Below are 24656 nucleotides of genomic sequence, written 5' to 3' on the forward strand. Positions count from 1 at the left end.
CGCTTTTTTTTTCCCCGGCCGGATTTTATGAATGGGACATTGACGTCAATGGAGACCCCCCCCCCCACCACGTGGGCTCCCCCCCCCGCCTATAAAGGGCGCTGTCCAGGGTGCTGAAGGGCGAGACGCCGCCGAGCAGCTACCGGGGACCCCCCCCCCCTTTTTCGGGACTCCCGCCCTTTTCGGGACCCCCCCCCGACCTCACCGAGACCCCCCCCCCACCCTTCACCGAGACCCCCCCCCTCACCAGCCTCCCCCCCCCCCATCTCATCAGGACCCCCCTACACACCTTCATCCTCCCTCCCCCCAGGACCCAGCCGCCCCCCCCCCCAGCCTGGAAGAGCGGGGGGGGTGAAGGGAGACACCCCCCCCCCACCCGGAACAGGCGAGACCCCCCCGCTACGGAACTGGTAAATACCCCATGACCCCCACCCCGCCGGGTATCGTTTGAGGGGGGGGATATTTTTGGGGGGGGGGGGGGGGGTAGGTGGGAGGGGTGTCCCCACCGCCAAAAAAAATGGGGGTTTTGGGGGTGTGTGAAAAGGGGCTGGGGGATTTCGGATGCGGGGGGGGGCGGGAGAGACAAAGGGGGGGGTGGAGGGGGGGGGGGGTGTGTGTGTGCGGGGGTGTTCCTTTGCGGGGGGGGGGTGTGTGTGTGTGTGTGCGCGTGCGCGTGAGTGTTCCATGTGGGGGGTGGTGTGGGTGTGTGTGTTTTGGGGGGGGGGGGGGGTGCGTGGGTGTTCCCGGGGGGGGTGGGGGTGGGGGGGGGTACGGCGTGTGGGTGTGAGTGTGCATACGCATATGTGGGTGTGTGTGTTCTTGGGGGTGTGTGTATGTGTGTTCCCTGGGGGGCGTTGTGTGTACTTGTGGGGGTGTTCCCTCTGTGTGCGTGTGTGTGTGTGTGTGTGTGTGTGTGTGTGTGTGTTCCTTGCGGGGGGTGTGTGTGTGTGTGTGCACGCGTGGGGTGTGTTCCCTCTGTGTGTGTGTCCCGGAGTGTGCACACACGTGTGCGTGCGTGTGTCACCCTGGTGGTTGCGTGCACGTGTGTTCCCTGGGGGGGGGGGGGACTGCGTGGGGGTGTGTGTGCGTGTGCGCACACGTGTGTGTTCCCGGGGTGGGGGGGGAGCGGGGGGGGTTGTGTGTCACCCTGGTGAGTGCGCACACGTGTGTGCGTGTTCCCTGGGGGGGTGTGCGCACACGTCCCCTGGGGGGGTGCACACGTGTGTGAGCTGGCGGGGGGAGCGTGTGTGTGTGTGTGTGTTGTGTGTCACCCTGGTGAGTGCGCACACATGTGTGCGTGTTCCCTGGGGGGGGTGTGGGTGTGGGTGTGCGTGCACGTTCCCTGGGGGGGGGCGGGGGGGGTGCACACGTGTGTGAGCTCTGTGTGTGTGTGTGTGTCACCGCCCACACCCGCGTGTTTGTGGTGCGTGTGCGACGCGTGTACGTGCCTTGGACACGAAAAATCCTCCCCCCCCCCCCCCCCCCCCAGTCACTGCATCAACCAGCACTGGGGGGCTTGGGGTGTCCCTGGGGGGACACTGGGGACATGAGGGGGTCCTGGGGGGGCACATGGAGTGGGGGGGGGGACATGAGGCGGGGTGGTCCCTGGGGGACACGGAGGGACATTGAGGACATGGAGGAAGGACTTGGGGGGGACATGCGGGTCCCAGGGGTACACTGGGGACATGGCGGGGGGGACACAAATGATTGACATTGTGGACATGGTGGGGGGGACAGGGGCAGGGGGTCCCTGGGGGGACATGGGGGCCTAGGGAGGTCTCGGGGGACGTGGTGGGGGGGGACACACTGGGGACATGGGAGGGGACACTGCGGGGCGGGGGGGAGGAGGGAGTCCCAGGGAGACATGGCGGGGGGGGGCATGGAGGGTGGGACGTGAGGGACATGGGGGGGGGACATTGGCAGGGGGTGCCTGGGGGACTATAGGGGGGGACATGGTGGGGGACATGGTGGGGGACATGGGGGGGGACGTGAGGGGTCCTGGGGGGGCGGACATGGGAGGGGGGCAGTCCCCTGGGGAACATGGCTTGGGTGGCAGCCATGGGGATGTTGGGGGGGGGGGGGGGGTGACCCCCAAAGTTGGGGGTTAGTGTCGTCCCCCCCCAACCCGATGTCCCCAATGTCCCCCCCCCCCAGGCCACCATGCCCCCACCGCGCCCCCTCCGCAGCGCCGCCCTCCTCCTCTCCATCAGCCTCTTGGTCCAAAGTCGGCCCCAAACGTCCCCTCGGCCCCCCACCGACCCCCACAAAGGACCGGGAAGTCCCAGTCCCTTCCCACCCCCCCCACCCGCCGCCGCCCCCCATCTCGGCTTGACCAAACGTTCTACCGCCCCCTTGGGTCACCACAACGAGGTCTTGAAGGACCTGGAAGAACTTGGACGTCTCCGAGCCGAAGCCAAAGGGATCGGGAACGGGATCGGGAACGGGAACGGATCGGGGTTGGCCAAGTTCGAGGCAACTTCGGCAACAGCAAAGTTTGGAACATCGTCTGTTGGAAAGACGCTACGAAGAGTTGGCCGAAAGCCGACGGCAAGCGAAGCGGCACGAAAAGCGGCAGCCGAAGAAGAACGTTTGGCCGATTTAGCATCCGATCTTCTACTCCGGTATCTTCTCCGTGGGCCCGGAGCCGCCGTTGCCGAGGATAAAAGATCGGAAGAAGAGGAAGAGGAAGAAGACGACGGCGATGGGATCCCATCAGACGTCGAGGATGGGTTGGATATCAACGGGGGGTTGGAAGGAGACGGGTTGGAGGTCACCGGGGGGTTTGAGGGCGACGGGTTGGAGGTCAACGGGGGTTTTGAAGGCAACGAGGGCTTGGAGGACAACCAGGATTTGAAGGTCAACGGGGGCTTGAAGGTCAATGGGGGCTTTGGAGGCACCGGGCTTGAAGGTCAACGGGGTCTTTGGAGGCACTGGGAGTTTGAAGGTCAACAGAGGCTTCAAGGGCAACGATGGCTTCAAGGTCAATGGTGGCTTCAAGGGCAACGATGGCTTCAAGGTCAACGGTGGCTTTGAAGGCAATGGGGGCTTGGAGGACAACGGGGGCTTCAAGGTCAATGACGGCTTTGAGGGCAACGATGGCTTTGAAGGCAACGGGGGCTTGGAAGACAACGAGATCCTTCCAACGGGGGAACGAGATCCTGCCACGGGGCAACGAGATCCTACCAAGGGGCAACGAGATCCTTCCACGGGGCAACGAGATCCTTCCAAGAGGCAACGAGATCCTTCCAAGGGGCAACAACGAGATCCTACAAGGGGCAACGAGGGTCCCAGAGGGTGGCAACGAGATTCCGGAAGGTTCCGAGGAGATGCCACCCCAGGATCCGGCCGAGGTGGACGACCTTGACCCCAGTACCATCGACCAGTTGATCGAGCTTTCCAGTAAACTCCACTTACCGGCCGACGACGTGGTGGACATCATCCACGACGTGGAACAGAAACGCAAGATGGAGGCCACCGTGGGGGCCCCCCCCCGCCTCATCCATCCCCCCCGGCCCCGAATTCGCCCTTTACCCATTTCCGAACGTTTTTCGGGTCGGACTTTCCTGCCCTTCCCCCGCGCCCCCCCCCCACCTCTACGGGATCGGGAGCTGCAGAAGTATCTGGAGAGGGTTTTGGGGGGCCCCCCCCGGGGTTACCCGTGATGGGGGGGACGACACAATAATTCCCTCCCCCCCCCCCCGGTATCCCTCCACCCCATCCTGCTGCTCGGATGTCCCCGTCCCATCCTGGGGCCACCAGTTTGGTCCCTCCCAGTTCTCCCAGTTCCTACTGTAGACCCCCCCCCGCCTCGAGTCCCCTGGTCCCCCCCTCTTCAGACCCAGAGCCCCCCCCTCCCCGCCTCAAGTTTCAGCTCCAGTCTCCCAGTTCCCTCCCAGTTCCCCCAGTCCTCCAGTCCAAGCCCAGTCTCCAGTTCCTTCCCAGTTCCAGCTCCAGTCCCCAGAACCCACCCAGTTCCCTCCCAGTTCCCCCAGTCCCACTTCAGTCCCCCAGTTCCCTCCCAGTTCCCCCAGTCCCACTTCCAGTCCCCCAGTTCCCTCCCAATTCCCGCTCCAGTCTCCCAGTTCCTCCCAGTTCCCCCCCCTTCAGCCCCAGTTCCCTCCCAGTTCCCCAGTTCCAGCTCCAGTCCCCCCAGAGCCCCCCCCCAGTTCCCCCAGTCCCACTTCCAGTCCCCCAGTTCCCTCCCAGTTCCCACTCCAGTCTCCCAATTCCCTCCCAGTTCCCCCAGTTCCAGCTCCCGTCCCCCCCATTCCCTCCCAGTTCCCCCCCCTCTTCAGCCCCAGTTCCCTCCCAGTCCCCCCAGTCCCAACTCCAGTCTCCAGTTCCCCCTCCTCCAGCCCCAGAGCCCCCCCCAGTCCCATCTCCCCCCCCCGGCCCCGAGTCCCCCCCCCTCAACCCACCACCAGCTCCCAGTCCCTCCCAGTACTCCATATCCCACCCCCCCCGCCCCGACCCCCGCCGCTGCCGTGTCCCCCCCCCTTCGCGGGGGGGGTGTGGGTGTAAATAACCCCCCAATCTCACTAATTTTGCTAACGAATAAAAGCGACTATTTTAGTACGAGTTACTCTCATTATTGGGGGGCCCCCCTGCCCCCCCCCCGCATTAGCCCCCCCCCCCCGGGGTAAATTACCCCCCCCCCCGAGGGTAAATTACCCCCTCCGAGGGGTAAATTCCCTCCCCTCCAGGGGTAAACTGCCCCCTCAGGGACTAGATTTCCCTCCTAAGGGGGTAAAATGCCCCCCCCGGGGTAAATTACCCCCCCCCAGGTGTAAAATAGACCCCCTCAGGGGTGAATAGACCCCCCCCCCCCAAGTAGTGAAATTCCCGCCCACCCCCCCCACCCCGGTCTAAACTGCCCCCCCAAGGAGTGAATAGACCCCCCCTCCAAGGGGTGAAATGTCCCCCCCGCGGTGTAAATCGACCCCCCAAGGGGTAAAGCGCCCCCCCCCCCAAGTGGTAAATCACCCCCCCAAGGGGGAAAATGCTCCCCCCCCCCCAAAAGCACCAAGCACGGTGTGAGTCTCCGCAGGCTTTATTCCAAAGGGGGGGGTGTGGTCCCTTGAGTGGGGGGCGGGGGGGGGCCAGAAAAAAAGTGTGGGGGGGGACACCCTGTGCCCCCCCCCCTGCCCCCAGCACCCCAAAAGGGGGCTCGGTTTGGAACGGGTGGGGGGGGCACCCATTTGGGGACCCCCTAAATAACCAAAGGGTACAGGGATGTCCCCAACCACGATGGGGGGGGGGGGGGGGGGCACAGGGACCCAGCGGAGTTGCCCACCCCCCCCACCACAAAAAAAATAGCCCCCCCCCGCAGAGCCCTCCCCCCCATATGTATATATATATATTTACAGTTTGGGGGGGCCATGGGGGTCCCCCCCTCCCCGTCGTCGTCTCCAGGGTGCGATTGGTCCCATGTGGCTGCATGGGGGGGGGTGGGGGCCCCTCTTAATTTGGGGTGCCCCCCCATTTTCTTTTTTTTGGGGGGGGGGGGCTATGCCAGCCCCATCTCCTCCAACACGCTGCGGGGTGACTCGTCCTCCTGGGGGGGGGGGGGAGACACAAAGATGGGTCAGGGGTTGGGGGCACAAAGGGGAGACACCCCCCCACCCCCCCAACCACCACCAAAATACAGGGGGGTCCCCGGGGGGGGGGGGGTACAAAGGGGAGACCCTCCCCAAAACACACGGGGAGGGGGGGGGTCGCCTGGGGGGGGGGGGGGGCCCAAAGGTGAGACAACCCCAAAAACACACGGGGGGGGAGCCCTTGTGGGGGCCACAAAGGGGAGACCCCCCCAAAAAACATACCAGGGGGAGTTCGGGGGGGGGGGGATGACACAAAAGGGAGACACACACCCCCCCCCAAAATATACGGGGGGGGGCCCTAAATATGGGGCTTGGGGTGACGCCACCCACCTATGGTGGGGGGGGGCGGCACAAAGGGGGTTCCCCCCACTGGTTGCGGGGGGGGGGGGTGTTTGGTGACTGGAGGGTGGGGGGGGGGGGGGGTGACATTGGTGGCCCACGTGCCACGCGGAGGGGGGGGGCACACACACACACCGACGACACTGCGGAGCCGGTGACTCATTTCCCTGCACCAGCCACCCGCAGTGGCCCCCCCCGCCCCCCCCACCCCCCCCCCGCGACCTGCTGCAGCACAAGTTGGGGGGGGTGTGTGTGTGTGTCTGCAGTTTTGGGGGGGGGGGCTGTGTGACAATTTTTAGGGGGGGGGGGGCTGAGTCACAGTTTGAGGGGGCTGCGTTAATTTGGGGGGGGGGGAGCTGCGTCACGATTTTTGAGGGGGGGCTGAGTCACAATTTGGGGGGGGGGCTGGGACAGTTTAGAGGGGGGCTGCGTCAGGATTTGGGGGGGTTTGACTCACAATTTGGGGGGGGCTGCGTCAATTTGGGGGGGCTGAGTCACACTTCGGGGGGCTGCGACGGTTTTGGGGGGGGGCTCTGTGACAGTTTGGGGGGGGGATTGTTGCATGGGGGGGGTCTGTCACAGTTTGGGGAGCTGAGTCGCACTTTGGGGGGGGCTGGGACAGTTTGGGGGGGCTGCGTCACAATTTGGGGGGTTGAGTCACAGTTTGGGGGGGCTGCGTCACACTTTGGGGGGGCTGTGTCACAATTTGGGGGGGGCTGGGGCAGTTTGGGGGGGGCTGGAGGGATGGGGGGGGCCCAAGAAGGTCTTTTTTTGGGGAAAAAAGGGATATAACCTGGAGGGGGGGGGGGACACAGGACATTGGGGGTGGGAGATTCAGGGGAGCTGGGGGGCGGGGGGGGGGCAGGACGCTATAGGGATATTAGGGGTCCATAGGGGACTTTGGGGGGGTACCAGGACCCCGGGGAGGGGTCTATAGGGCTATAGGGGTCCATAGGGGACTTGGGGGGGGGGCACCATGACCCTATGGGGGGGTCTGTAGGGGACCTTGGGAGGTCTTTGACCCCACTGGGGGGTATCAGGGGTACCAGGACCCTATGGGGGGGTCTATAGGGGTCCATAGGGGACTTTGGGGGGGGGGTTCTGGGGCTCCATGGGGGGGTCTATAGGGGTGTTAGGGTCCATAGGGGACTTTGGAGATGTTTGACCCCATGGGGGGTCCATAGGGGACTTTGGGGGGGTACCAGAACCCCGGGGAGGGGTCTATAGGGCTATAGGGGTCCATAGAGGACTTGGGCGGGGGGGGCACCATGACCCTATGGGGGGTCTATAGGGCTATTAGGGGTCTATAGGGGACCTTGGGAGGTCTTTGGCCCCATTTGGGGGGGGTATTAGGGGTCCATAAGGGAGTGGGGGGGGTACCAGGACCCCATGGTGGGGGGGTCTATAGGGCTATAGGGGTCCATCGGGGACTTTGCGGGGGGTCTACAGGGGTATTATGGGTCTATAGGGGATCTTGGGAGGCCTTTGGCCCCACTGGGAGGTATCAGGGGTACCAGAACCCTATGGGGGGGTCTATAGGGCTATAGGAGTCCATAGGGGACTTTGGGGGGGGGGTCCTGGGCTCCATGGGGGGGTCTATAGGGGTGTTAGGGGTCCATAGGGGACTTTGGGAGATGTTTGGCCCCATGGAAGGTCCACAGGGGACTTGGGGGGTACCAGGACCCCATGGCGGGGGGGTCTATAGGGGTCCATAGGGGACTTTCGGGGCGGGGGGGGGGCACCATGACCCTATGGGGGGTCTACAGGGGTATTATGGGTCTATAGGCGACCTTGGGAGGTCTTTGGCCCCACTGGGGGGTATCAGGGGTACCAGAACCCTATGGGGAGGTACCAGGACCCCATGGGGGGGGACGTCTATAGGGCTATAGGGGCCCACAGGAGACTTGGACTTGGCGGGGGGGCACCATAACCTTATGGGGGGTCTACAGGGCTACGAGGGGTCTATAGGGGACCTTGGGAGGTCTTTGGCCCCACTGGGGGGCATCAGGGGTACCAGGACCCTATGGGGGGGGTCTATAGGGCTATAGGGGTCCATAGGGACTTTGGGGGGGGGTCCTGGGGCTCCATGGGGGGGGGGCTATAGGGCTATAGGGGTCCATAGGTGACTTTTTCGGCGGGTCCCATGATCCTACAGAGCTCTACAGGACTATTAGGGGTCTACAGGGGACCTTGGGAGATCTTTGACCCGATCTGGGGGGGTAAATAAGGGTTGATGCGGGAATATGGGGGGTACCAGGACCCCATGGGGGGGTCTCTAGGGCCATAGGGGTCCATAGGGGACTCTGGTCGCCGGGGGGGGGTGTCCCCTCACCTCCTGCAGCAGATCCGCCTGCTCGATGGCCTTCAGGACGCTCTTCTTGGAGGTGTCCTGGATCTCCCCCCCCATCACGAACTCGTCCAGGATGAAGTAAGCCTTCTCGAAGTTGAAGATGATGTCCAGCTCGCAGACCTACATGGTGGGGGCGGGGGAAGGCACAACATACCATCATCCGGGGCGGGGGGGGCCGCCCAACCCCCCTCCCCCCTCCTCGTTAGCGGCTAAGCCTGATTATCCTCGTTAGCGCTGGTGCTAAGCGGCTCCCAACAGGGATTAAGGCGGTGGAGTTAATGGGATTGAGGTGGATTAAGGTGGCCTTTGGTGGCCCCGTGCCCACAGCGTGGAGTTGCGCGGGGCGGGGGGGCATGACTGTGGCATAGGTCTGGGGGTGGGACCCATAACCATGATATGGAGCTGGGGGAAGCTGGGGAGGGATCTTGGGGGGGTCCCACATCCATGGTATGGACTTGGGGATCCTCATGACCATGGTATGGAGATGGTGGTGGCCCCATTCCCATGTTACAGGCCTGGGGGGGGGGGGGGCGGGCGGGGCATAAACATGGTATGGACCGGGGGGGGGGCCCTAACCATGGTATGGACCCTGGGGGGGGGACGTTGGGGGGCATCCCACACCCACGGTATAGACTTGGGGATCCTCATGACCATGGTATGGAGATGGTGCTGGCCCTACAGTGGCCCCATATTCATGGTACGGATCTGGAGGTGGCCCCATTCCCAGGTTATGGGTCTGTGGGGGTCCCGTGCCCGTAGTATTGGCCTTGCGGGGGGGGGGGGGGGGGGGGCATAACCATGGTATGGACCTCGGAGGGACCTTGGAGGAGTCCCACGGCCATGGTACGGACCTGGGGATCCTCATGACCATGGTATGGAGATGGTGGTGGCCCCATACTCGTGGTATCGACCTGGGGGGGCTCTGTGACCCTCTTATGGACCTTGAGGTGGCCCCATGCCCACACCCATAGCTTTGGGGTGACCTTCAGATGTCCCAAGTACCTACAGTGTGCCCCTGGGGTGGCCCTAGCACCCATAGCATTGCCCCAGGGTGGCTTTCGGGTGACCTCAGGATGGCCAAGCACCCACAGCATGGCCCTGAGGTGGCCCTGGTGGCCCTGGGGTGGCCCTAGAACCTATTGCATTGCCCCAGGGTGGCTTTGGGGTGACCTCAGGATGGCCAAGCACCCACAGCATGGCCCTGAGGTGGCCCTGGTGGCCCTGGGGTGGCCCTAGCACACATAGCATTGCCCCAGGGTGGCTTTGGGGTGACCTCAGGATGGCCAAGCACCCACAGCATGGCCCTGAGGTGGCCCTGGTGGCCCTGGGGTGGCCCTAGAACCTATTGCACTGCCCCAAGGTGGCTTTTAGGTGACCTCAGGATGGCCAAGCACCCACAGCATGGCCCTGAGGTGGCCCTGGTGGCCCTGGGGTGGCCCTAGCACCCATAGCATTGCCCCAGGGTGGCTTTGGGGTGACCTCAGGATGGCCAAGCACCCACAGCATGGCCCTGAGGTGGCCCTGGTGGCCCTGGGGTGGCCCTAGCACCCATAGCATTGCCCCAGGGTGGCTTTGGGGTGACCTCAGGATGGCCAAGCACCCACAGCATGGCCCTTGGGTGGCCCTAGCACCTATGACATTGCCCCAGGGTGGCTTTTAGGTGACCTCAGGATGGCCAAGCACCCACAGCATGACCCTGGGGTGGCCCCAGCACCCCCATGTCACCCCCCAGGTTGTCCCCAAACCCTCTGGTGACCACTCACGCTGCCAAAGTACTTGTCGAGCAGCTCGACGTAGCGGTGGATCAGCTCCAGCGTGATGAGCTCGTTGTCCTGCCCTTCGATGGCGCAGCAGAAGTAGAGGCTGGCGTACCTGGGGAGGGGGGGGGCGACAATGACAAAACGGAGCGGGGAGGGGACACACGCACCCCAAAACCCATCGGAGAAAGGCGGGGGGACGCATCAACGAGCCCCCCCGAAACGTGGCGAGTTACGGCCGTACCCACCTCGCTCGCCCCACAAGGTTGGTCGTACCTTAACGGGGGGGACCTTGGGGATGTTGCGGGGGGGGGGGAGGTGAGGTGGGGTGGGGGTGGGAGGGGATGGGGACAGGAGCGTCACCTCTTGTAGACGACTTTGAGGTCCCTCCACTCCAGGAAGCTGCACATCTTGGGTTTGCGGGCCAGGACCACCTGCATCAGCTCCCTCACCATCTTCTTCTTGTCCTTGTCGGCGGTGGCCAGGTACCACTTCTGGAGGCGCAGTTTGCCTTGGCGGCTGAAGAGCAGCATGAACCGCATCTGGGGACGGGGACAGGGGAGAGGGTCAGCGGGGGGGGGGGGGGGGGGCGGGGGAGGACACGGGACAAGGAAGGGGGACACGCAGGGGGACAAGGAAGGGGGACGTGGCGCAGGTCAGCGTGGGGTTTGGGGCCAGGGCGGGCAGAGGGAACGAGGGGATGGTGTGGAAGGGTCGGCGTGGGGACGAGGGGACAGGGTTGGGGGGCAGGATGGGGACGGGGCATGGGGGGGCGGTCAGTGTGGGGTTGGGGACAGGGAATGGGGGGGCCAGGAGGGGGGGACAGGGCAGGGAGAGACATGGGGGGGCCAGTGTGGGGACAGGGAAGGGGGGACAGGGCATGGGGGGGACGTGGGGTGGGTCATGGTGGGTCAGGGGGGCAGCATAAGAGGATATGGGGGGGGGCCAGTGTGGGGTTGGGGACAGGGAATGGGGGGGACAGGAGGGGGGGACAGGGCAGGGAGAGACATGGGGGGGCCAGTGTGGGGACAGGGAAGGGGGGGACAGGGCATGGGGGGGACGTGGGGTGGGTCATGGTGGATCAGGGGGGCAGCATAAGGGGACATGGGGGGGGCCAGTGTGGGGTTGGGGACAGGGAATGGGGGGGACAGGAGGGGGACAGGGCATGGGGGGGGTCAGTGTGGGGTTGGGGACAGGGAATGGGGGGGCCAGGAGGGGGACAGGGCATGGGGGGGGTCAGTGTGGGGTTGGGGACAGGGAATGGGGGGGCCAGGAGAGGGACAGGGCAGGGAGAGACATGGGGGGGCCAGTGTGGGGACAGGGAAGGGGGGACAGGGCATGGGGGGGCCGTGGGGTGGGTCATGGTGGATCAGGGGGGCAGCATAAGGGGACATGGGGGGGGCCAGTCTGGGGTTGGGGACAGGGAATGGGGGGGGACAGGAGGGGGGGACAGGGCAAGGAGAGACATGGGGGGGCCAGTGTGGGGACAGGGAAGGGGGGACAGGGCATGGGGGGGACGTGGGGTGGGTCATGGTGGATCAGGGGGGCAGCATAAGGGGACATGGGGGGGGCTAGTGTGGGGTTGGGGACAGGGAATGGGGGGGGACAGGAGGGGGACAGGGCATGGGGGGGTCAGTGTGGGGTTGGGGACAGGGAATGGGGGGGCCAGGAGAGGGACAGGGCAGGGAGAGACATGGGGGGGCCAGTGTGGGGACAGGGAAAGGGGGACAGGGCAGGGGGGGACGTGGGGCAGGTCAGCGTGGGGTTGGGGACAGGGAATGGGGGGGGACGTGGGGGGGTCAGCGTGGGGACAGGGGGACAGGCCATGGGGGGACACGAGGAGGTCAGTGTGGGGTTTGGGGACAGGGCGGGGGGGGGGGGACACACGACAGGATGGGGACAGGCCATGGGGTGACACTGGGGGGGGTCACCGTGGGGCTGGGGGGGGTCACAGTGGGGCTGGGGGGGTCACCGTGGGGCTGGGGACAGGACATGGGGGGGGGTGTGTGTGTGTCAGCCTGGGGACCCGGGGCCACACCATGGGGGGGGGCTGTTGAGGACATAGGACAGGGTCAGAGGTCAGAGGTCAGGCCCGAATAGATCCCCCCCCTCGTTCCCCCCCGCCCTCACGTGACACACCCCCCCCCCCCCACGTGACACCCCCGTTCTTCCTCCTTCCTCCCCCGGTAAGCGCCGTGCTCCCCACTCACCATAGCGCCGGGTCCCGGTGCCGGGGACCGGGGGGACACCGGGGGGACGGACCGGGGGAGGGGGGGGTCCGGTCCCGGGGGTCGGGGCTGGGCCGTTCTCCGCCTCCCGCCAGGCCCGGCCTCACCGCGCAGGCGCCGCCGCTTCCGGGAGGGGGGGGGGGGGGGGGCCTGGTCGCCGGGGCAACGAGAGGAGGAGCTTCCGGTGGAGGGGGGGCGGGGCCCGGTCGCCAGGGCAACGGGAGAGGAGCTTCCGGGAGGGGCGGGGCCATGTCGCGGGGGCAACGGGGGGAGGAGCTTCAGGGAGGGGCGGGGCCTTGTCGCCGTGGCAACGAGGGAGCGCGGCGAGACTCCCTAGCAACGGGAGGGGGGGGTGTGTGGGTGTGTGTCGTGTGTGTGTCGTGTGTTTCCATGGCAACGGAGGGGGTTACCGTGGCGACGGGGGTTGTAACCTCCATGGCGACCGAAGGGGCGGGTTCTGTCGCCATGGCAACCTGGAGGGAGGCGGGGAGGGACTCCCGTCTCCATAGTAACGGGACAACCGATGGGGAGGGGGGGGGCGTTGCCATGGAGGTGGTGCGTTTCCATGGAGACAGACATACACACCCCCCCCGGGAGTCTGTTGCCATGGTGACGATGGGGGTGGAGGGGCAGATTTTGGGGAGAAACGGGGCGGTTTGGGGTCAGTGGGGGCAGATTTTGGGGTGAAATGGGGGTAACTTGGGGTCCCTGGGACAGTTTCGGGGTAAAATGGGGCAGTTTCGGGTTGGTGGGGGCAGCTTTGGGGTGAAACGGGGCAGTTTGAGGTCACTGGGGGCAGATTTTGGGGTGAAATGGGGGTAAATTAGGGTTCGAGGGGGGCTGTTTTGGGGGTGACGGGGACACCCCACTGGGACATGGGGTTGACCCCCAATACTGTGACACGATGGATGACATCATCACCAGAACATGGGGGTTGACCCCCCAACACCATGATGCGTTGGATGACATCATCACCAGGACACGGTGGATGACGTCATCACCAGGACACGACGCTTGACCCCCAACGCCATGACGCGACGGATGACATCATCACCAGGACGTGGGGGTTGACACCCCCCCCCCCCCAAATATATTACTCTCTCCAATAAATTACAGCTCTCCCCAGCCCCACATGGCCCCAACATGGCCCCATGGAGGGCCCAACCCGCCGTGTGGCCGACCCCGCTGTGGGGCCGACCCCGCCGTGGGGCGCTCAGGGTTCCGTCACCTGTCCCACGAAGAGGATGGCGCCTGTGGGGGGAGAGAGGGGTCAGGGAGCCCCCCCGGACCCACATCCATGGTGCACAGAGGCCCCAAACCAACATCCGTGGGGCACAGACCCACCCCCCCACCCCCCAAGACCCACATCCATGGGTCATGGACACCCCCGAACCCAAATCCATGGGGCACAGAACCCCCCCCCCCCCCCCAAATGCACATCCACATGGCATGGAACCCCCAGAACCCACATCCATGGGACATGAAGTCCCCCAACCCAAATCTATGGGGCACAAAGCCCCCCCCAAGCCCCCCATCCGTGGGTCATTGACACCCCCAAACCCACATCCATGGGGCAGGGAGCCCCCCCAAACCCAAATCCATGGGGCACGGAGCCCCTAAATCCAGATCCGCGAGGCATCAGTCTTCCTGAGACCCCCAGCCACGAGTCCCGGGTCATGAGCACCCCCCCCCCAGCCCCACAAGTGCCCTCCCACCCCCACCCCATACCAGTGGGGTTGTGGCGCAGGAGGAAGAGGAAGGGCCGATCCAGGAGGATTTCCAGGGGCGCCATGCGGGAGTAGACGATGGCGGCTGCAGGGGGGAGGGGGACAGAGCTGTGAGGACCCCCCCATCACCCCCATTCCCAAGGGACCCAGGCGTCCGGGTACCCCAATTCCCAAGGGACCCAGGTGTCTGAGGACCCGTCACCCCCATTCCCAAGGGACCCAGGTGTCCGAGCACCCATCACCCCTATTCCCAAGGGATCCAGGTGTCCGGGCACCCCAATTCCCAACAGACCCAGGTGTCCGAGGACTCATCACCCCCATTCCCAAGGGATCCAGGTGTCTGGGCACCCCAATTCCCAAGGGACCCAGGTGTCCGAGCACCCATCACCCCCATTCCCAAGGGACCCAGGTGTCTGGGCACCCCAATTCCCAAGGGACCCAGGTGTCCGAGCACCCATCACCCCCATTCCCAAGGGACCCAGGCGTCTGGGCACCCCAATTCCCAAGGGACCCAGGTGTCCGAGCACCCATCACCCCCATTCCCAAGGGACCCAGGTGTCCGAGCACCCATCACCCCAGTTCCCTAGGGATCCAGGCATCCAAGCACCCATCTCCCCCATTCCCTAGGGATGCAGGCATCTGAGCACCCATCACCCCAATTCCCAAGGGACCCAGGTATCGGAGCAACCATCATCCCCATTCCCAAGGGACCCAGGCGTCCGGGCACCCCAGTTCCCAAGGGACCCAGGTGTCCGAGGACTCGTCACCCCCATTCCCAAGGGATCCAGGTGTCCGGGCACCCCAATTCCAAAGGGACCCAGGTGTCCGAGCACCCATCACCCCAGTTCCCTAGGGATCCAGGCATCTGAGCACCCATCACCCCAGTTCCCTAGGGATCCAGGCATCTGAGCACCCATCAGCCCCATTCCCTAGGGATACAGGCATCTGAGCACCCTAATTCCCAAGGGACCCAGGTGTCCGAGTACCCAGCACCCCAGTTCCCTAGGGATGCAGGTGTCTGAGCACCCATCACTCCCATTCCCAAGGGATCCAGGCGTCTGAGCACCCATCACCCCCATTCCCAGGGGACCTGGGCATCCGGGCACCCCAATTCCCAAGGGACCCAGGTGTCTGAGCACCCATCACCCCAGTTCCCTAGGGATCCAGGCATCCGAGCACCCAGCACTCCCATTCCCAAGGGATTCAGGCATCCGGGCACCCATCACTCCCATTCCCAGGGGACCCAGGCGTCCGGTCACCCCCATTCCCAAGGGATCCAGGTGTCCGTGTCCCCTGGTGTCACTCACCGGTGCCCGATGCCACCTGGGTGCCGTTCTCCGTCACTTCCATCCTCACCTTCTGCAGGGCTTGGCCCAGGACAAGGGGCTCCTCAACTGGGGGGTGGGGTGGGGTTAGGGGTGACCCCAGGACACCCGGGTCCCCCCCAGCACCCACCTGGGGACAAGGATTTGGGGGGGGTGGGGTGTCCCTTTACCTGAGAGTGGGGTGAAGTCGGCGGCGTCGGGGTCAAAGAGGGCGCGGACCCCCAAGGACTTCAGGGGTGCTCGGAGGTCCCAGGTGGTCTCCAGGGAGAAGCTGGAGGGTGGGGAGGGGGGGGGGGTGTCACCCAAGGGACCCAGGTGTCCGGGGGTCCCACCCATCACCCGCTCTCCACACCCTACCCCCCCCCCCCCGCCGCTTCCCAGGGGACCCAGGCATCCGGGGGTCCCACCCAAATCCCCCCCAGCACCCAAGGGACCCAGGTGTCCCCCTTCCCAGGGGACCCAGGCGTCCGGGGGTCCCACCCAAATCCCCCCCAGCACCCAAGTGACCCAGGTGTCCCCCTTCCCAGGGGACCGTGGCGTCCGGGGGTCCCACCCAAATCCCCCCCAGCACCCAAGGGACCCAGGTGTCCCCCTTCCCAGGGGACCCAGGCGTCCGGGGGTCCCACCCATCACTCCCGCCCCCCCCCCAGCACCCAAGGGACCCAGGCGTCCGGGCTCACCGGGGCAGGACGAGGACACGGGGCGCGGGGCTCATGTTGGTGACCCAGGTGGTGACAAGTTGGGCGTCCAGGAGGCGGGTGAGGGTGACGATGGGGACGCCCCGCCAGAAGGGGGCCACCAGCAGCATGGCCACCTCCTCCCCGCTGTAGGGGACCTCCACCACCTCGTAGGGGACACCCTCCGGCGTCTCGAAGTCCCCTGGGGTGACATGGTGTCAGGGGGGGCGACCCAGACGTCCGGGAGATGGTGGGGCAGGGTGTGACACAGGGGACACAGGGTGACACGGGGGGACCCAGACGTCCGGGTGCCGGGGTGGGTGACCGAGCAAGGTGACACAAGGGGACACAGGGTGACATGGGGGGACCCAGGTGTCTGGGAGATGGGATGGGGGGGTCCAAGTAGGGTGACACAAGGGGACCCATGAGGGGACACAGGGGGACCCAGGGTGACAGGAGGGGACCCAGATGTCCGGCAGATGGGATGGGTGACCGAGTAGGGTGACATGGGGGGACCCAGGGTGACACAGGGGGAGACAGGTGTCCAGGTGCTGGGGTAGGGCTCCAAGCAGGGTGACACAGGGTGACATGAGGGGATCTAAGCGTCCAGGTGCTGGGGTGGGTGACCGAGTAGGGTGACATGGGGTGACACAGGGGACCCAGGGCGACATGAGGGGACTCAGATGTCCGGGAGATGGGGTGGGTGACCAGGTAGGGTGACATGGGGTGACGCAGAATGACATGGGGGGACCCAGGGTGACACAGGGGGACGCAGGTGACCAGGTGCTGGGGTAGGGCTCCAAGCAGGGTGACATGGTAGGACACGGGGTGACACAGGGGGACACAGGCATCTGGGAGATGGGGTAGGGGTCCAAGCAGGGTGACACAGGGTGACATGAGGAGACCTAAGCATCCAGGTGCTGGGGTGGGTGACGGAGTAGGGTGACATGGGGTGACACAGGGGACCCAGGTGTCCGGGGGGGTTGTGTCTCTCACCGCAGTTGAACTTGGCCGTCTGTGCCATCATGGGGACGGTGACGACGGTGCCATCGCCCCTGTGGAAGGGCCGGGGCCGGGTGGCGGCGGGGGGGAAGGGGCTCAGCCAGGCACCCTTGAAGTAGACGGCGTTGGCCAACACCAGGCGGGTGTTGGCACCCACCGCGCCGGGGGGCAGCAGCCCCTGGATCAGCCCTGGGGGGACAAGGGCACCCGTCACCCCCATTCCCAAGGGACCCACTCGTCCGAACACCCATCACCCCCATTCCCAAGGGACCCAGCTGTCTCAGCACCCATCGCCCCAATTCCCAAGGGATCCAGGTGTCCGAGCACCCAACACCCCAATTCCCAAGGGACCCAGGTGTCTGAGCACCCATCGCCCTCATTCCCAAGGGATCCAGATGTCCGAGCACCCATCACCCCCATTCCCAAGGGACCTAGGCATCTGAGCACCCAGCACTCCAATTCCCTAGGGATCTTAGGTGTCCGAGCACCCATCACCCCCATTCCCAAGGGATCCAGATGTCCGAGCGCCCATCACCCCCATTCCCAAGGGACCCAGGTGTCCAGGCACCCCAATTCCCAAGGGACCCAGGTGTCTGAGCACCCATCACCCCCATTCCCAGGGGACCCAGGTGTCCCAGCACCCATCACCCCCATTCCCAAGGGATCCAGACGTCCGAGCACCCAGTACCCCCATTCCCAAGGGACCCAGGAATCCGGGCACCCCAATTCCCAAGGGACCCAGGTGTCCTAGCACCCATCGCCCCCATTCCCAAGGGACCTGGGCGTCCGGGCATCCCAATTCCCAAGGGACCCAGGTGTCTGAGCACCCATCACCCCAATTCCCTAGGGATCCAGATGTCCGAGCACCCATCACCTCCATTCCCAAGGGACCCAGGCATCTGAGCACCCAGCACTCCAATTCCCTAGGGATCTTAGGTGTCCGAGCACCCATCACCCCCATTCCCAAGGGATCCAGATGTCCGAGCGCCCATCACTCCCATTCCCAAGGGACCCAGGTGTCCAGGCACCCCAATTCCCAAGGGACCCAGGTGTCTGAGCACCCGTCACCCCCATTCCCAGGGGACCCAGGTGTCCCAGCACCCATCACCCCCATTCCCAAGGGATCCAGACGTCCGAGCACCCAGTACCCCCATTCCCAAGGGACCCAGGAATCCGGGCACCCCAATTCCCAAGGCACCCAGGTATCCTAGCACCCATCACCCCCATTCCCAAGGGACCCAGGTGTCCAGGCACCCCAATTCCCAAGGGACCCAGGTGTCTGGGCACCCATCACCCCCATTCCCAAGGGACCCAGGTGTCCAGGCACCCCAATTCCCAAGGGACCCAGGTGTCCTAGCACCCATCGCCCCCATTCCCAAGGGACCCAGGTGTCTGAGCACCCATCACCCCCATTCCCAGGGGACCCAGGTGTCCCAGCACCCATCACCCCCATTCCCAAGGGATCCAGACGTCCGAGCACCCATCACCCCCATTCCCAAGGGACCCAGGTGTCCAGGCACCCCAATTCCCAAGGGACCCAGGTGTCCTAGCACCCATCGCCCCCATTCCCAAGGGACCCAGGTGTCTGAGCACCCATCACCCCAATTCCCAAGGGACCCAGGTGTCCCAGCACCCATCACCCCCATTCCCAAGGGACCCGGGCGTCTGAGCACCCCCATTCCCAGGGGACCCAGGCGTCTGGGCACCCATCACCCCCATTCCCAAGGGATCCAGGTTTCCGGGCCCCCCCGACCCCCCCCCCCCCCCCCGAGGCTCCTCACCCTGCGTTTGCTCCTGCACCCAGGCGTCGAGGAGGGCGCGGGCACCCTCCCCCCGTTGGAAGTCCACCCTGGCCAGGCGTCGGGGGCCCAGGGCACGGACGAAGCGGGAGACGAAGCCGGGGGTCAGCGTCACCCCCCGCCCCACAAAAAGTCCCTCGGCCACCGCCAGGAGGTGGCCGGGTCCCCTCAGCGCCCGGCGCAGCACCCGCAGCTCCGCCGCCACCTCTGGATCTGTGGGGTGGGGTGAGGAAACTGAGTCACGGCGTGGGGATGGGGAAACCCGTGGGAGACCCAGTGTGGGGCTGGGGACACCCGTGGGTGACCTGGTGTGGGGACACTCATGGGAGACCCGGTACGGGGGACACCCACGGGCGAGCTCGTATGGGGACAGGAATAGCCATGGGAGAACCAGCGTGGGGTTGGGGACATCTATGGGTCACCCGGTGTGAGGGACACCCATGGGAGACCCAGCGTGGGGTTGGGGGCACCCACGGATGACCTGGTGTGAGGATAGGGACCCCACAACCCACCCCACCATGGGGACAGGGACCCCAAGGTGTCCCCCATGGGGACGGAGACTCCCCACCCCCCCCGCCATGGGGACAGGGACACCAAGGTGTCCACCATGAAGATGGAGACCTGACCATGGGGACAGAGACCCCACAACACACCCCACCATGGGGACAAGGACCCCCAAGGTGTCCCCCATGGGGATGGAGACCCCCCCACCCCCCGCCACCATGGGGACAAGAACCTCACAACCCAACCCACCATGGGGACAAGGACCCCAGTGTGTCCCCCATGAGGTTGGAGACCCCAGCACCCACCCCACCATGGGGACGGGGACACCAAGGTGTCCCCCATGGGGATGGAGACCCCACCAGGGGGACAAGGACCCCACAACCCAACCCACCATGGGGACAAGGACCCCCAGGGTGTCCAGCATGAAGATGGAGACCCCACCATGGGGACAAGGACCCCCAAGGTGTCCCCCATGGGGATGGAGACCCCACCAGGGGGACAAGGACCCCACAACCCACCCCACCATGGGCACAAGGAACCCCAAGGTGTCCACCATGAAGATGGAGACCCCACCATGGGGACAAGGACCCCCAAGGTGTCCCCCATGGGGATGGAGACCCCACCAGGGGGACAAGGACCCCACAACCCAACCCACCATGGGCACAAGGAACCCCAAGGTGTCCAGCATGAAGATGGAGACCCCACCATGGGGACAAGGACCCCCAAGGTGTCCCCCATGGGGATGGAGACCCCACCAGGGGGACAAGGACCCCACAACCCACCCCACCATGGGCACAAGGAACCCCAAGGTGTCCACCATGAAGATGGAGACCCCACCATGGGGACAAGGGCCCCCAAGGTGTCCCCCATGGGGATGGAGACCCCACCAGGGGGACAAGGACCCCACAACCCACCCCACCATGGGCACAAGGAACCCCAAGGTGTCCACCATGAAGATGGAGACCCCACCATGGGGACAAGGACCCCGAAGGTGTCCCCCATGGGGATGGAGACCCCACCAGGGGGACAAGGACCCCACCACCCACCCCACCATGGGCACAAGGACCCCCAAGGTGTCCACCATGGGGATGGAGACCCCACCAGGGGGACAAGGGCCCCAAGGTGTCCCCCATGGGGATGGAGACCCCACCAGGGGGACAAGGACCCCACCACCCACCCCACCATGGGGACAAGGACCGCAGGGACCCTCACCGTTGACGCTGAAGCCCATGGCCGTCTCAAGCTGGTGACGGCCATGTCCAGCGGTGGCCAGTTGGAGGGCCACCAGCATGGCGGTGGCCCCGTGGGGGGCGAAGATGGCGTTGGTGTCCCCTCGGTGTCCCATCGCCTCCCGGAAGAGCCGCAGCCCAAAGTCGGTCACCAGCCGGGCCACCCGACCTGTCACCGGTGTCCCAGCACCCGCCAGGGCCACCCAGGCCAGGGCCACCAGGGCCACTGGGGCCACGCGCATCCTGAAAGGACCCAGGAGTCCGGGGGTCACCGAGGTGACCCTGATGGTGACCCCGGTGCTGGTCCCGGTACCAGTTTCAACCCCAATCCCAGTCCCGATGCTGGTTCCAATCCCAATCCCAGTCCTGGTCCACGTTCCAGTCCCGGTCTTGGTACTGGTCCCAGTCCCAATCCCAGTCCCAGTGCTGGTGCTAGCACTGGTCCCAGTTCTGGTTCTGGTCCCAGTGCTGGTCCCCGTTCCTGTCCCATTCCCAGTGTTGGTCCCAGTCCTGGTGCTGATCCCAGTCCTGATACTGCTCTCAGTTCCCATTCCCAGTCCCGATACTGGTCTCAGTTCCCATTCCCAGTCCCGGCACTGGTCCCATTCCCAGTCCTCACGCTAGTCCCAGTCCCAATCCCAGTCCTGGTGCTGGTTCCAGTCTTGGTGTTAGCCCCAATCCCAGTCCCAGTGCTGGTGCTAGTCCTGGTCCCAGTCCCAATCCCAGTTCTTGTACTGGTCCGGGTCCCAGTCCTGGTGTTGGTCCCAGTCCTGATCCCTGTTCCAGTCCCGATCCCAGTCCTGGTCCCAGTCCCAATCCCAGTCCCGATGCTGGTCCCAGTCCCAGTCCCGGTGCTAGCCCTGGTCCCAGTCCCAGTCCCGGTGCTGGTCCCAGTCCCAGTCCCTGTTCCAGTGCCAATCCCAGTCCTGGTACTGGTCCCAATTCCAGTCCCAGTGCTGGTCCCAGTCCCAATCCCAGTCCTGGTCCCGGTCCCGGTCCCGGTCCCGGTCCCTGTTCCAGTCCCAGTCCCGGTCCTGGTCCCAGTCCCAGTCCCAGTCCCAGTCCCGGTGCTGGTCCCAGTCCCAGTCCCGATGCTGGGTCCCCCCAGTTCCCCCTTACCTGTTGGTCCCGATCCCGGCGTCAGTCCTGGTCTCAGTCCCGGTGTTGGTCCCGCTCTCCCAGTATCAGCACTGGTTTTGGTCCCGGTGTCCTGATGTTGGTCCTTCTCCCAGTCCCGGTGTCCTGGTCCCAGTCCCAGTATCCCAGTGTCAGTCCTGGTGTCCCGGTTTTGGTCCCGGTGTCCCAGTATCGGTCCCGCTGTCCCAGTACCAGTCCTGGTGTCGGTCCCAGTATTCCAGTATCAGTCCCAGTATCCCACTCCTGGTCCTGGTGTCAGTCCCAGTATCCCGGTGTTGTTCCTGGTCTCCCTGTCTTGGTCTCGGTGTCCCGGTGTCCCGGTGTCCCAGTATCCCGGCGTCCCAGTGTCCCAGTATCCCGGTGTCCCGTCCCGGTGGCTCCCAGCTCTGGGCCGCCTCCGGCCGCGGCAGCGGCTTTAAAAGGCCGGGGGTGGGGGGGGTGGGGGGGTGTTTCCACTCGTGTCCCCCCCCCCCCCGCCCCGACGTCACCACCCACATCCCACGTCCCGTGTCCCTCCCCGTGTCCCCCCCCATGTCACCGCCCACGTCCCTCCCCGTGCCCCCCATGTGCCCCGTGTCCCACGTCCCCAGTGACCCCCCCCGTGGTTCCCCATGACCCCCCCGTCCCCCCTGTGACCCCCCCCGACCCCACTGCCCCCCATGTGCCTTGTGTCCCGCGTCCCCAGTGACCGCCCATGTCCCCTGTGACCCCCCCGTGTCCCCTGTGACCCCCCCCTCCCCACTGCCCCCCGTGTCCCCCGTGTCCCACGTCCCCAGTGACGCCCCCCCGTGTCCCCTGTGACCCCCCCGTCCCCACTGCCCCCCATGTCCCCCGTGTCCCATGTCACCAGTGACGCCCCCCCGTGTCCCCTGTGACCCCCCCATCCCCACTGCCCCCCGTGTCCCCCGTGTCCCATGTCACCAGTGACGCCCCCCCGTGTCCCCTGTGACCCCCCCATCCCCACTGCCCCCCCTGTCCCCCGTGTCCCATGTCACCAGTGACGCCCCCCCGTGTCCCCTGTGACCCCCCCGTCCCCACTGCCCCCCATGTCCCCCATGTCCCATGTCACCAGTGACCCCTCCGTGTCCCCCCCGTGTCCCCTGTGACCCCCCCCATGTCCCCCATGCCCCATGTCCCCCGCGACCCCCCTGTGACCCCCTCTCTGCCCCCCTGTCCCCCCTGTCCCCCACGTCCCCTGTGCCCCCCCTTGTCCCCACAGTCCCCCCCATATGCCCAGTGCCCCCCCGTGTCCCCCGTGTCACCTATCTCGGGGCCCCCAGGCATCCGGGCGGGGTGTCACCCCCCCCCGAACCCTGTGTTGTCCCCGGGGTGACGCCAGGGCCCCTTCCTGCGGGGTGACGTGGTGGCAGCGGTGACAGCGGGGGGGGGGGGAACCCCGGGAGTGCCCGGACGCCTGGGTACCTCAGGGGATTTTTGGGGGGGGGGGGGTGTGTCAGGGTGCCCGGACATCTGGGTCACTCAGGGGACTATTTTTTTTTTACGGGGGGGGGGTCAGGGTGCCTGGACACCTGGGTCCCGTTGGGGTCAGGGGGGTCAGTGGGATTTTGGGGTGGGGGGGGGTCAAGGTGTCCGGACACCCGGGTCCCCTTAGGGTCAGGGATTTGGGGGGGGGGGGGGGGGCTCAGGGTGCCCGGATGCCTGGGTCCCTCAGGGGACTTTTTTTTTGGGGGGGGGGTCAGGGTGACTGGACACCTGGGTCCCCTTGGGGTCAGGCATTTTGGGGGGGGGTCAGGGTGCCCGGGCGCCTGGGTCCCCCTTGGGGTCAGGGAGGTCAGGGGGATTTTGGGGTGGGGGGGGTCAGGGTGCCCGGATGCCTGGGTCCCCTTGGGGTCAGGGAGGTCAGGGGGATTTTTTTTGGGGGGGGGCTCAGGGTGCCCAGACACCTGGGTCCCTCAGGGGACTTTTTTTTTGGGGGGGGGGGTCAGGGTGCCTGGACACCAGGGTCTCCTTGGGGTCAAGGATTTTGGGGTGGGGGGGGGTCAGGGTGCCTGGACACCAGGGTCCCCTTGGGGTCAGGGGGGTCAGTGGGATTTTTTTTTGGGGAGGGGAGGGCTCAGGGTGCCCAGATGCCCGGATCCCTCAGGGGACTTTTTTTTTGGGGGGGGGTCAGGGTGCCTGGACAACTGGGTCCCCTTGGGGTCAGGGGGGTCAGGGGGATTTTGGGGGGGGTCAGGGAGGTCGGGGGGGGGGGTGGGGGGGGTGTGTCAGGGTGCCCGGACGCCCGTTTTTTTTTTTTTCCCAGGGCTGGGTGGGGGCTGAGGCCCGTTGGGTGGGGGGGGGGGTGTGGGGGTGTGGGTGGCCGGGGGGGGGGGGGGGGGGTTGGGTGGGGGGGGGGTGGCGGGCTGCCCGGCTGCCTGGGTCCCTTCCCAGTCTGCTGAGTAAACCCAGTTGGGCCGGACGCCCGGAGCCCTGGGTTCCCTTCCCAGAGACGGCTCCGGATGTCGGGGGGGGGGACGACATATGGCGGGGGGGGGGGGGGAGACGACGGAGGGGAATGGGATGGGGGCCAAATTCCACCCCCCCCTCCCCCCCCCCCCGCCCCGAAACCGGGGTAAAAATAACCCGGGTGGAAACGGTGCCAGGATCGGGCCCCATGACGGTGTCAGCGCCCCGGTGACACACCAGTGCTCCCAGTGCCCCACTGATCCCCCCCCCATAGACACACCAGTGCTCCCAGTGCCCCACTCACCCCCCCATAGACACACCAGTGCTCCCAGTGCCTCACTCACCCCCCCCATAGACACACCAGTGCTCCCAGTGCCCCACTGAGCCCCCCCCATAGACACACCAGTGCTCCCAGTGCCCCACTGAGCCCCCCCCATAGACACACCAGTGCTCCCAGTGCCCCACTGAGCCCCCCCATAGACACACCAGTGCTCCCAGTGCCCCACTCACCCCCCCCACATAGACACACCAGTGCTCCCAGTGCCCCACTCACCCCCCCCAGACACACCAGTGCTCCAG

At 65.9% G+C, this 24656-nt stretch overlaps 3 protein-coding genes across 4 annotated transcripts; 1 reads left to right on the forward strand and 2 right to left on the reverse strand.

Moving 5' to 3' along the window:
* The first annotated feature begins 377 nt into the window (after positions 1-377).
* Positions 378-3914, forward strand: VGF (VGF nerve growth factor inducible). The gene is made up of 2 exons (XM_063322207.1): positions 378-410; positions 2155-3914. Exon 2 carries the CDS (start codon positions 2161-2163, stop codon positions 3031-3033), a length of 873 nt encoding a protein of 290 aa, XP_063178277.1. The 5' UTR covers positions 378-410; positions 2155-2160; the 3' UTR covers positions 3034-3914.
* A 1365-nt stretch (positions 3915-5279) lies between these two features.
* On the reverse strand, positions 5280-12394 carry AP1S1 (adaptor related protein complex 1 subunit sigma 1). The gene is made up of 5 exons (XM_063322204.1): positions 12254-12394; positions 10407-10585; positions 10050-10158; positions 8269-8406; positions 5280-5554 (listed from the first exon to the last, which is right to left on the reverse strand). Exons 1-5 carry the CDS (start codon positions 12254-12256, stop codon positions 5507-5509), a joined length of 477 nt encoding a protein of 158 aa, XP_063178274.1. The 5' UTR covers positions 12257-12394; the 3' UTR covers positions 5280-5506.
* Positions 12395-13290: 896 nt separating this feature from the next.
* On the reverse strand, positions 13291-23051 carry SERPINE1 (serpin family E member 1). Of its 2 annotated transcripts, XM_063322206.1 has the most exons (11): positions 22934-23051; positions 21864-22084; positions 21654-21776; positions 20518-20777; positions 18784-19014; positions 16997-17191; positions 16004-16202; positions 15494-15594; positions 15306-15392; positions 14000-14083; positions 13291-13522 (listed from the first exon to the last, which is right to left on the reverse strand). In XM_063322206.1, exons 4-11 carry the CDS (start codon positions 20774-20776, stop codon positions 13485-13487), a joined length of 1194 nt encoding a protein of 397 aa, XP_063178276.1. In that variant the 5' UTR covers position 20777; positions 21654-21776; positions 21864-22084; positions 22934-23051; the 3' UTR covers positions 13291-13484. The 2 variants fall into 2 exon arrangements, with proteins under 2 accessions (XP_063178276.1, XP_063178275.1); XM_063322205.1 differs by having other exon boundaries at positions 13292-13522; positions 21654-22084.
* Between the last annotated feature and the right edge of the window lie 1605 nt (positions 23052-24656).

Source organism: Chroicocephalus ridibundus, unplaced genomic scaffold (genome assembly GCF_963924245.1).
Source record: "Chroicocephalus ridibundus unplaced genomic scaffold, bChrRid1.1 SCAFFOLD_687, whole genome shotgun sequence".
In the NCBI taxonomy this organism is placed as follows: Eukaryota; Metazoa; Chordata; class Aves; order Charadriiformes; family Laridae; genus Chroicocephalus; species Chroicocephalus ridibundus.

Coding starts and splice junctions, on each gene's coding strand:
- VGF (XM_063322207.1), top strand. CDS start 2,161: ATGCCCCCACCGCGCCCCCTCCGCAGCGCCGCCCTCCTCCTCTCCATC.
- AP1S1 (XM_063322204.1), bottom strand. Junction 10,159..10,406: donor CTCAAAGTCGTCTACAAGAG/GTGACGCTCCTG, acceptor CCCCCTCCCCAG/GTACGCCAGCCTCTACTTCT. Junction 8,407..10,049: donor TCGACAAGTACTTTGGCAGC/GTGAGTGGTCAC, acceptor CCCACCATGTAG/GTCTGCGAGCTGGACATCAT.
- SERPINE1 (XM_063322206.1), bottom strand. CDS start 20,776: ATGCGCGTGGCCCCAGTGGCCCTGGTGGCCCTGGCCTGGGTGGCCCTG. Junction 17,192..18,783: donor GGTGCAGGAGCAAACGCAGG/GTGAGGAGCCTC, acceptor TTGTCCCCCCAG/GGCTGATCCAGGGGCTGCTG. Junction 15,393..15,493: donor CGACTTCACCCCACTCTCAG/GTAAAGGGACAC, acceptor CCCACCCCCCAG/TTGAGGAGCCCCTTGTCCTG.